At 43.5% G+C, this 12,566-nt stretch overlaps 1 protein-coding gene across 1 annotated transcript; it reads left to right on the forward strand.

Moving 5' to 3' along the window:
- The first annotated feature begins 7,446 nt into the window (after window positions 1-7,446).
- LOC149281177 (P2Y purinoceptor 3-like) lies at window positions 7,447-8,433 on the forward strand. Its single transcript, XM_089499535.1, has one exon. The coding sequence runs from the start codon at window positions 7,447-7,449 to the stop codon at window positions 8,431-8,433; it is 987 nt and encodes a 328-aa protein (XP_089355661.1).
- The last annotated feature ends 4,133 nt before the right edge of the window (window positions 8,434-12,566 follow it).

Below are 12,566 nucleotides of genomic sequence, written 5' to 3' on the forward strand. Positions count from 1 at the left end.
AGCCTGTCCTGGTGTGTGTTTAGGTGTTGGTGTGGCAGAGCCTGTCCTGGTGTGTGTGTGTGTGTTCAGTTGTCAGTGTGTCAGAGCCTGTCCTGGTGTGTGAGTCTGGGTGTCGGTGTGACAGAGCCTGTGTTGGTGTGTGTGTTTGGTCATCTGTTTCCTGGCACTTAACTTACAGTAGGAATTATTTAATTTATATTTATCCAGAGATAAAATGCCCTCCTAAAGTTTTAGTGACTTCAGGGGACAAAACGTTCAAGGCCCTGAAATCATTTAGTGGAAAAGTTTGACTGTGGTATCTTGTGTGCCCCCCCCCCTATATATTGTTTCTAGAGTTGCCACTGCTTAGAAAATAGGGGTATCAGGGGAGGAGAGAAAGGGCATCAGGGGTTTGTGGCCCAAAGAGGGACTGGCCAACTGAATGCATATTAAACCTCTCCAGAAGTACTTTGCATAAATCTTAAAAAACCTTTAGAAGAAGCTGCAGCGTATGAATATGGACTGAAGTTTCCATGGGAGGGTTTTCTCCAAGCATTAAAGAGACAGCTCCGCTATGAGCAGGGGGGGTTATTGCCGCTGATTGTGTGCCTCAAGCAGCCAATCAGGGGAGAGAATCATTGGACCATTGAGGAAGCAGGGAGCGGCAGCTTCTACTTAAGGTATTTTTTATTTATTTATTTACTTACCTACTCTGAAAGAATACATATTAAACTACACACAGGGGGCTGGGGTTACTATATCCAGTCTTTCTCAGCGGGCCTGACAGTCCCTTTAATAACTTTAGGTTCTGTACTTAAAACTCAACTTTGCTGACGACCAAAATGATTTTTTTATCATGTCTCGTTTTAATGGTCAGCAAATCTCGTGGCAGTTGGCAGCTTTGGTTTGTTCCCCTTCTTGCATCCGACACGAGCCATCAGAAAGGGGAAGCATTCTTCTTTTATTTTAAGCTCCTAAAATAGAGTTTCATTCTCTGTGAAGATCCATCAGATTACAGAATCAGGGTCGTGGCCGGGCTGGGCAGACTGACGGAGATCTGGATTATTAATAAGGTAGCGGCAATATCTAGAAATCTTAGTTATTTTTATAAATTATTCTTATTTCTAGTATTATATTAAAAATAAGTTTTTTTTTAAATAAATATTCTGCTGTTTTCTTTTTTAAATTATTCTAGTTTTTGCCCCAGAATATAATGTTTTCAGGCAGCTGCATATCGGCCATTTGTATCAAGTAATAAGTCTATGGAGGAACGGACTTCATTAGCATCGCCATAAAGCATCAGCTCAGTGTGGTGTTTGAGCCGGGAAAGTCACCCAAAATATCACATGACTGACAGCACCGGCGGCTCTAGATCTGCACTGGGGGTTATATTACTGTATACAGCGCTGGGGGGTTATATTACTGTATACAGCGCTGGGGGTTATATTACTGTATACAGCGCTGGGGGGTTATATTACTGTATACAATGCTGGGGGGTTATATTACTGTATACAGCGCTAGGGGGGATATTACTGTATACAGCGCTAGGGGGGTGATATTACTGTATACAGCGCTGGGGGTTATATTACTAAATATAGCGCTAGGGGGGTTATATTACTCTATACAGCACGGGGGGGGGTGATATTACTGTATACAGTGCTGGGGGGGTTATATTACTGTATACAATGCTGGGGGGTTATATTACTGTATACAGCGCTAGGGGGGATATTACTGTATACAGCGCTAGGGGGTGATATTACTGTATACAGTGCTGAGGGGTGATATTACTGTATACAGCGCTAGGGGGGGTTATATTACTGTATACAGCGCTTGGGTTATATTACTGTATATAGCGCTAGGGGGGTTATATTACTGTATATAGTGCTAGGGGGGTTATATTACTGTATACAGCACTGGGGGGGTGATATTACTGTATACAGCGCTGGGGGTTATATTACTGTATACAGTGCTGGGGGTGATATTACTGTATACAGCACTGGGGGTTATATTACTGTATATAGGGCTAGGGGGGTTATATTACTGTATACAGCGCTGGGGGTTATATTACTGTTTATAGCGCTTAGGGGGTTATATTACGCCCTGCTCAGAATCCGCGTCGGGGACAAGAAAACGATAGTTGGACACGGCGGCCCTTCCTGAAGGACATTGTTTACTTCCCGTCAGCACCGTCTGAGGATGACTTAAAGTAACAGCGAAAGCAGATGTTTCTTTTGACCGTGTGACAGGGCCAGGCTAGCTGGCTCATGTGTCATATGAAGTTTAGCCGGGTCACGGAGCACTTTTGTGTCCGGTTCTGTATACCGTGACCCGGTAATATATTATATTGTGTTTATTGTGTAACCGGCCCAGAGACTGATGTGGATTCAGCCCCAGCCTTCAAAGAGACGATCCTATAATCTGGCTGGGGCTCTTAATCAGCCAACACAGCCCTGTCTGCCCAGACGGCACCCGCACTACAGGGGGGATAACACAGGTGGGGGAACCCATTGTATTCTGTAATCCCCTCACCTGATACATCCCCTGTATACTGATGGGATTTGTGATGGGATGTGGCTGATGGGATTGGGGGTTGGGTTCGGTACACATTGCATTGACATTGTATAAAGTTCTGTGTGTTTGTAATAAAGAGAGCTCTTCTTGGTTTACTACGAATGGTGGTCTGGATGATCCGTGGATAGCTGAGTGCGATCCGTATGAGGGACTGACTGGTGATTCCTCAGCCCTCAAACAGGGGTACCCGGCCTTGGGTACGGTGACCCTGTAACATTGGTTGGCAGCGGTGGGAAGAATCCCACGACTTGGGTGAAATCCAAACCACCAACTGGGATTGCAGACGAGAGACACCAAGAGAGCTCCTGGAGGTTTGTAGCAAAGGAAAGGCTACTCTGATTGCGGACTGCAGAGAGATGGACCGGCACCAGGATGCCCCAGAGGAGAGCCTCGGACTGAGTGCTCTACAAAAGAACATTCTATGGAAGACGAATTGAGGGGTCTCATATATGCAGAGCTCGACCTCCAGAGCCGCTACCAGGGATTCTCCCAGCAGTTAGCAGGTGAAGACCACAGCGACCCTCTGATGCTGTATAGCCCCGTCGACCCAGGACTGATATATGATGCCTTCCAATTTGACTCGTCCTTCGGAAGCCCCTGCCAGTACCGCAGGGATACAATCTGGGACAACCGTGCAGAAGTCCTGGTTTATGCTATTCCCCCCGAGCTGGAGGCTGTTATGGATTGCCTGGTCCAAGAGGAATGGCAGCTTGAGAGGGACTATAAAGAATTGCTGCGGAGAGTGGAGCTTCAGGAGTTACAAGGAGACTGGGAGCATGGTACTACAACTTGCGGGAGTGGGACCGAGGTCCTCTTCACCTACTCCTCAGCCCCTGCCCTGGTGAGAAGAACCGAGGCCCTCGCCAGCAAGAAGAAGCGGAGGAGGAAGCCAAAAGCTCTGACCCAAGTCCTCACCAACAACCCTGGCTGCTCTACCCCGGCAGAAGAGATGACTGTCCCCACCGCCCGAGTAAGTGGCACAACCCCCCTCACCAAACCCCTAGCTATGCCCGTAGAAGCCAGTGCCCCAGACTGTCCCCCTGATTTCCTGAGTGTCCTGGGAGAAGCCCGGGTCACTGCCCCAGAGGTTCCCACTGAAGTCCCCGGTGGCCCGGTAGAGGCACCATTCCCTAACCTAGCGAGGACGCCAGAGGGGCTGCCGAGTTCCCTGGGTCCTCTCAGTAGCCTGGCGCAGGCCCTGGTTCCTATCCCTGTGTTCTCCGAAGTGATCCCTGATTCCCCAAGTGTCCTGGTAGAAGCCCAGGTCACTGTCCCAGAGTGTTCCTCTGACTCTCCCCGTGCCCAGGCAGAGGCACCTGTCCCAGAGAGGAAGATCGAGGGTCTGCTTAACCCTCCCGGTGGTCCAGTATTGGCACCTGTCCCTGCCCCGGAGTATTCCCCTGGGTCCCCTGAGTACCCCGCAGAGCTGCTTAGCTCGCCCAATAACCCTGTAAGGGCACCTGTTCCTGTCCCAGAGTGTCCCCTAGGTCACTCCAGTGTCCCGGTAGAGGCCTCGCTTACTACCTCTACGTGTTTCCCTGGTTCCCCGAGTGCCCCCGGCCCGATCAGCAGGGCTTTCCTTCCATGCAACCGCCCTGGCCTGGCAGCTGCCCCAGACTCAGTTCCCAAGACTAGGGAGCAAGAGTCTCCACGTGCCCCTGTTACCCCGGTGAGGGAGATAGCCATGTGCCCCCGGCTGAGCTGGGACCGTCCTCCAATTCAAAGAGGACTACTGACTATCCTTTTGGGCAACCAGGGCCCTGGCCCATCTTCTCTGGATGCTTCTGACAAAGGGCGCCATGAACTAAGGCCTGCACCTGTGAACTTTGTCCACTCGGACAGCCTGCAGCAGACCCGTGTGGATCTGCCTGGTCTGCCGGACCGTTGGTCAAGGGGGAGATCTGTGACAGGGCCAGGCTAGCTGGCTCATGTGTCATATGAAGTTTAGCCGGGTCACGGAGCACTTTTGTGTCCGGTTCTGTATACTGTGACCCGGTAATATATTATATTGTGTTTATTGTGTAACCGGCCCAGAGACTGATGTGGATTCAGCCCCAGCCTTCAAAGAGACGATCCTATAATCTGGCTGGGGCTCTTAATCAGCCAACACAGCCCTGTCTGCCCAGACGGCCCCCGCACTACAGGGGGGATAACACAGGTGGGGGAACCCATTGTATTCTGTAATCCCCTCACCTGATACATCCCCTGTATACTGATGGGATTTGTGATGGGATGTGGCTGATGGGATTGGGGGTTGGGTTCGGTACACATTGCATTGAGATTGTATATAAGTTCTGTGTGTTTGTAATAAAGAGAGCTCTTCTTGGTTTACTACGAATGGTGGTCTGGATGATCCGTGGATAGCTGAGTGCGATCCGTATGAGGGACTGACTGGTGATTCCTCAGCCCTCAAACAGGGGTACCCAGCCTTGGGTACGGTGACCCTGTAACAGACCGTTCAACTATTGTTTTAAATTCAGCCCTGAATGGAAGATAAATTTATGTAAATCGGAGCGTTTCACGCAGGTCCCCCCCCGGCTCGTGCTGGATTTGGGGAGACTCTTTATGTTTTTGCCTCTGGAGACATTTCGAAGAGGTCTTAAATAATTGGGATACTGGATCGATGAGCTGCTATCCCAACCTTGAAACTAAATGTTAATCTTTAAGAGGACCATCCCGCCTTGGGTAGAAGCTGCAGCTCCCTGCTTCCTCAATGGTCCGATGGTTCTCGCCCCTGATTGGCTGCTTGAAGCACACAATCGGTGGCAGGTAAGCACTCCCCCAGCTCCGAGCGGAGTGGTCTCTTTAATGCTTGGAGGAAACACTCCCATTGAAACTCCTGTCCATGTCCGTACGCTGCAGCTTCTTCTAAAGGTTTAGTTAAAGTACTTATGAAGAGCTTTAATATGCATTCTTGGTTCCGAACGCTGCCTGAGACCGCTGCAGATACTGGGAGATATCTTCTATACTCAACCTGTTCTCTCAGGGGGGTAGGAAGCAGCAAGAATCTTTTTTATGTTCATATATAATATATTAATTATTTTATTTGGTTTAGTTCCGAACATTATGGTTTGGGAATTCCTTTAAATATACTGCCCCCTGCAGGACAAGGGATGTATAACCGCGCAACCGATTCCCTGGACCAATTCACCTTTACATCAAGAAGAAACCCTTTGCTCAGGTTAAAGCTGCCGGCTTTTTTTATTTATTTATTTATTTACAAACACACATTTTTTGCATTTTATCTAAAAAAATAAAAAAATAAAAAATTAAATAAAAAAAGAGGAAGCGTCTTGGGAGAGATTGAAGAGTTTATGGTAGTTGTGAGTTAATTTTTTTTTTTATTTGTAGTCATCCGTGTAATAAATTGTCCGTGTAAAATCAACATTCCAGCCCCAAAGAGCAAAAAAAAAAATATATTAATTATTGGGGACAGTGAAGAATTAAATAAAAGGTACCTTACATTAAAGATAGATGTAGGACATTTTACACACAGTGACGGGTCCTAGTCCGTCCAAGTCTGGGGAGGCAGGGGGAAAAAATGACATTTTTAATTTTTTTTTTTACTTTTAAACAAAAACACTGACCTACTATTATAGCGAATAACAGTGGTTTGGGGGTTAATTTTTCCTCCTGTTTTTAATGTGATTTGAGAGAAGATTCAGATGCCGCCCACTAGATACGTTGTATTTAGTTTTTAATCCAGAAACTCTATAGAATTCATTGGGGAAAAAAAAATATATAGTTTCATACTTAATTCTATTTTTGATCAGTACTAATAATGCTCTTTAATTAAGTAAAGATCCCCTCTGATGCATTCTCACGGTTTAGCAGAAACTGTAGTCCGCTCAGGATAGGGGAGAGGGTAATTGGGCTAGTTTACTTTTAAAAAGGCAAAAGAGAGAGCCTAAATCTAGGTGTTAAATCTAGGTGTAACGGAGTAAGACCGCCATCTAGTGGAAGCAATTATATTGCATCCGGTGTCTACAGGACTTTGGATCGAAAGTAGATACGTAGAATTTAACCGCATTCTAATCCAATTCATATTAGATTCAGGAGCCGTATGTCTATCCCTAGAGCTAGAGGTATTACCCTCTACCACTTCTCCTGGGAGGCTGCTCCACGTATCTATCCAAAATAATATAGTAATTACATACGTTCAATTATTTTTATATATCTATGATAATTTTTACATTGTTTATAATGTATTAGCAGCTGCCACATCTGCTGGGAGGCTGTTCCACTTATTTACCACCCTCCCGCTAAAGTAAAAGTTGCTTAACACTTAGATTATGATCTCTTGTTCTAACATTTCTCCTCCTTGGAAGTTTCCATCACATCCCCTCTCTGTCTCCTCTCTCCCAAGCTTTATCCCTATTTTTGTTCCTTTTATTACTGTGTGTTATGGGTGGCAGAGGCTCACATTTCCCTTTTTTCAGATAAATACACCGTTCTCTCGGGGTATAGCGGTATATTCAAATATTAAAGAGTATGATCCAACCTACGAGACTTAGATGTAAAAATTAGATGAAACCCAAAAAGTTACAAGTAGAGAAGGACTGTCAGAAAGGCACAAAATCATGCTCTTTATGGCTCCACACATCAATAGAAAAAAAGTCAAAGTATATCAAATATAGGAATAATTAGCATTATAATCGGCGAACGCGCGTTGCAAAATAGCGTTGGGTGCGGCCACCAGCCTTCAAGTTCAAGGGCCGATTTATTAATCCTCAATCCAGCCCCAGAATTTTGATGAATAGTCGCTATTCTATAATCTACGTTCTAGCAGGCGTCTGCTGGTCACTTTGTAACACTGCAGCGTTATTAAATACGTGTTTTTTTATATGTTCCTTCAGGCTGAACATGTGATAGCCTCCAACATCATCAAGACCAAGCATGGAGAACGTGACCTCCAACGTCTCTAACAATTCCTGCACTTTTAAAGAGGATTTCAAGAGGATCTTGCTTCCCGTGGTCTACTCCGTGGTTATGTTGCTTGGAGTTCCGTTGAACTTCACCGTCATCCTGCAGATCTGGCTCTCCAGAAAGGCCCTGACGCGGACGGCCATCTACACCCTGAACCTGGCCATGGCGGACCTCCTCTACGACTTCTCCCTTCCTCTTCTCATTTATAATTACTTCCAGCACGACTACTGGCCGTTTGGAGACTTCACCTGCAGGTTTGTCCGCTTCCAGTTCTACACCAACCTGCACGGCAGCATCATGTTCCTCACGTGCATGAGCTTCCAGCGTTACATGGGTATCTGCCACCCGTTGTCCGTCTGGCACAAGAAACGGGGCAAGAAGTTCACCTGGGTGGTCTGCGGAGTGGTTTGGTTCATAGTGGTCGTCCAGTGCTTGCCCACCTTCATCTTTGCGTCTACGGGTATAAAAAGGAACCGAACGGTGTGCTATGACCTGAGCCCGCCGGAGCTGTCGGCGAAGTATTTTCCGTACGGCATAACGTTGACCATCACCGGCTTCCTGATCCCCTTCGTTGCGATTTTGGCTTGTTACTGCTGCATGGCGAGGATTCTCTTCCAGAAGGACGGTCTCCGTGACGCGCAGGTGCGTCGGAAGAAGGACAAAGCCATCCGCACCATCATCATTGTGGTTATCGTCTTCGCCATCAGCTTCTTCCCTTTCCATCTCACCAAGACCATCTACTTGGTGGTCCGGTCCGACCACTACGTGCCCTGCCTGGTGCTGCAGACCTTCGCCATCGTGTACAAATGCACCCGTCCGTTTGCCAGCATGAACAGCGTCCTGGATCCGATCCTCTTCTATTTCACCCAGCAAAAGTTTAGACAGAGCACCAGAACGTTAATGAAGAGGGTGACGACGAAGTGGAAAACGGACGCAAGCACAAAAAGCACCCAGTGACGGGGCTGGGAAATCCGCGTCGGGGGGTTGGGGGAGGGGCTTGTACTTCTGTGTAAATAAGATATAGAATAGTTTAAAGAGTTCCATCCAGGTTTAGCCGGTTTACATTGGGTGCGGGAAAAATAGTAAATATTGGTGGAGTTTAGTTGCGTTCCTCTAAAGTTTTAGGAAGTCCAAAAACCTGATTTTAATTTTTTTTTTTTTTATTATTATTGTTTTAACACAGGCCACTTATGAAGTTCGATGAGCGGGGGGGGCTCTGCATCGCTCGTAGTTATTAAATAGTAGAGTGGTCTCCGTGTTCTTTTTTTAAAAAAACAAAAATTTAAGTAATGGTCTAACTTAACTTTGCACAACTGTTTCTTAAAATTCCATAATTATTAGTTACTTTTATTTTATTATTTTTATTGATTTTATTCCGCAGCAGAGTATAATTTAACGAGCTTGACCAACAGGGAGGGATAAGAAATATAAGGTTAACGAGGGTCCAGCTGCAGAGTAATTTATTGGCTACTAATTATTACATAACTTAAGTCTTGGCTTACCCCATTAAAGTACCTATTTAGAAAGGTGACCGGTCTACAAAACGTTAAGAATTATTCCATTTTGATTTGTAACAAATCTTGTGTACTTTTCAAGTTACTTAGCTAAAAAAAAATATATATATTTTATTTTTAACCCAACAATATGAATATGAATAAAGAAAAAAAAAAAAAGAGCTGAAACAGCACTTATGGATGCAGTACCGCTTACTACCTTTACATTTGGTGGTGGCGCTGCTGAGTAATCGGTAATTTGTCTATATGTGCCATGTTTCCCGCTGCTGGAACTTAACTGTGAAACATGTTTTTAACTTTAAGATAATACAGGATATAGGTTTGCTGCCGCCACTTTAAAGGAATATTCCGAAAAAAAAAAAAATAAAATTTCAACAGAATACGGTTTAGCAATGCTTTCTACAGGGCCAATCAAGCTGTTCTTGAGTGTGCCAGTACCTGATTGGCTGTTTTTCCAGTTACCCCGACCAAGCCGTTGGTTACATAGGATATATGTCCTCATTGCCGGCTTTCTAAATTGTAGGATTGGAAAAAAAACAAAAAAAAACGTTTTCGCTTTTAAACATTAATTTACCCGAATTTTTAAAGAAACTCTTGATTTCCGTGACACTTTTACCGAACGGATTATTGCACTTGTAGAATAATGTGAATTTTCTTTTAGTTATATACATAAGAAAAATTTCATTCATATATATAATATAATATATATATATATATATATATATATATATATATATATATATATATAATTTAAATGAAGAATAAGGGAGAGGTGAATTTTGTTGTATCCGGTCATGAAACATAGAGGAGTATCTATTTTTTTATATTATTTTATTAAATTGTTGGCTTTAAATGTTATAAAAAAAATTACCTACTATTACTTTAAGAATGTTTTTCTTAGATTTTGGAGGCAGAAGGTATAAAATAACCAGTGTTTTATTTTAGCCTTTGGAGGCAGGTCCGGGGGTCATGTGGAGGGGGCTGATTTGGGTGGTGGGGGTGTTCTGGAGTGTCTAATTTGATAGGAGGATATGTCAGATTTAGTGGGTTCCAGATGTGTCCAATTTTTGGGGTTGTGAAACTTTTTTAATTTCGTAATTGGCCAGTTTGTACGCAAATTGCTAAAAATATCCATTGTTTTCCCCCCAAAATATAAAACCTCAGAGCACTTTAGTTAGGGAAAAAAAGTTAGACAAATTTGGATGTGATTATCAGGATACAAAATTTCCTGGATTTACCGGAAGGGCAATGAAACAGCAAAGGAAATGCAAGGTTTTGGTTACTGCTATGGCAATAAAGAGTTTTAGCCTATGAGTGGCCCTCTCCTTGCTGCTGCTTTCTTGGTCATATAGGCATGTATCCCTAGCAACAGTAATAGAGTTGCTGTTTATAATGCTATACTTACTTTAAAAAAAAAAAAAAAAAGGGGGGGGGGAATATTTATTTAAAATCCTGATTCTGGAGTTACAAAAAAAAAAATTAGACTAAACATAAAAAATATGCCGCAAATAAAAGGGCATTTTTGTGAAGAAGATCTAAGAATGTAACGCTCTGCGGGGCACATTTTTAACTTATACAGGAGGCAGTAGTTAATAATTACAGGCCAATAATTAAATGACTGTGAATTTCACATAATACCGTATCTACACACACTACCGTTCAAAAGTCTGGGGTCACTGAGCTGTTTCCATGGAAACCAAGGACATTTCTGGCTGTAGCATAATCGCAAAAGGGTTTTCTGACCATCAATTAGCCTTTAAAACTTATACTTGGATCAGCGAACACAACGTGGCATTGGGACACAGGAGTGATGGGAGTGATAAAGGGCCATTGGGACGCAGGAGTGATGGGAGTGATAAAGGGCCATTGGAACACAGGAGTGATGGGAGTGATAAAGGGCCATTGGAATACAGGAGTGATGGGAGTGATAAAGGGTCTCTGTACGCCTATGAAGAGATTCCATTAAAAATCAGCCATTTCCAGTTACAATAGTAATTTACAGCATTAACCCCGTCTGCGCTGGACTTCTTATGCATTTTATGTTATTTTAATGGACAAAATGTGCTTTTCTTTCAAAAACAAGGAAGTTTCCAAGGGACCCCAAACTTTTGAATGGTAGTGAGCCTGGGAACTTCCCAGCTTAGGCTACCCTCTTCCACGGTAGGCTTTATGATGGCACCAAGCTAGCTTTGTGGAGGCCAGGCTAGCCATGCATATGGAAAGGGTTACTCCCGGGAGGCTGTGAGTGGGAGGAGTTGTGGGCGGGGAATAGGAGGTGCATGAAAGGAGGAGGAGGGGCATTGGCGGGTTCCTAGGTGTGCAACATATAATGTAAGTTTGTAATATAGATAAAAATTATATGTTTCTTGTAAATAATATTCAGTTGTACGGATAATGTGCGGGAAGAAATGTATATTCTGTAAAAAGAAATAAATATATGTATCCGGTGACGATGATTACGGAGGCTGACTGATTTTATTTGTCACAATAATGAAATTGCTGTTTTCTGAACCGTAATCAGTGCCAAATTCATTTGGGTTTTGATAAAGTTTTGTGTTTTTAATCTTTTTCTGTCTCTTCCATTTTCCCTAAACTCAAATATAATATACAATCTTAAAGCGCGTCTGCAACTTTACCCCAAATCCTACATTCTACGCTAAATAAACCAGTGAAATGATGTCATGAAAAACATAGAACCTGCCCACAGATCAGCCCCATCCGGCCCCCGTTTCTCCTGCTGTAAAGACTCAAACCTTAATCAGTCTTCTGCCTTGTCTTAGATTCAGGAGCCGTATGTCTATCCCATGCGTGTTTAATCCACTCGCTGTATTACCCTCTACCACTTCTGCTGGGAGGCTGTTCCACTTATCTACCACCCTCTCAGTAAAGTAGATTCTTAGATTCAGGAGCCATATGTCTATCCCATGCATGTTTAAATTCCCGTATTTATCTTTCTTACCTCCTTTTTACTGGGTTTCCTCTCTCCCGGCCTTTCATACGCTAGGTGCTCTGTATTTATCATGGGGCCGCTAGGGACAGAAATTATGGTTTTTAAAATATACATCGTATAGCCAAACATATATATTATATACTGGATCACATATATATCATATACTGAAACATATGTATCATATATTTAATGCATTTCATTTATGAAAGGCAATTAAACAGTATATTGTAAAATTTAGCATATATCGTATAGTGAAACAGATGGAGTGAAATTTGCTTATATGATATACGGAAACTTATCAGCCACATGATCCAGACCCTTGCAGCCCAGCTCTAGGGCCATCTGATTGGCCTAGATATATGCTTTTCAGTGTATGATAAATAGGCAAATTTTGCATATAAGTGCTTTAGAAACATTATACATTATTATTATATTATGGTAATAATTAATTGTTCCTACTGGCTTCATTTTCTTTCAAACACTGACATCTAGTGGCCATCTGAAGTCAGTGCAGGTCTTGCTTTTAGCAGGGAGCACAAATACTTTTAGTACAGGAATGAATAGCATTTAATACAAAAAAATATATATTTTTTTCAGGATTACACACAAAAAAAACCACAGAAGAT

The sequence above is a fragment of the Sceloporus occidentalis genome, unplaced genomic scaffold (assembly GCF_023333645.1).
Source record: "Sceloporus occidentalis isolate IW3139 unplaced genomic scaffold, rSceOcc1.0.p SCAF_137, whole genome shotgun sequence".
NCBI lineage: Eukaryota > Metazoa > Chordata > Lepidosauria > Squamata > Phrynosomatidae > Sceloporus > Sceloporus occidentalis.

Excerpts from the sequence above, each read along its gene's own strand:
- LOC149281177 (XM_089499535.1), top strand. The coding sequence starts at position 7,447 with ATGGAGAACGTGACCTCCAACGTCTCTAACAATTCCTGCACTTTTAAA.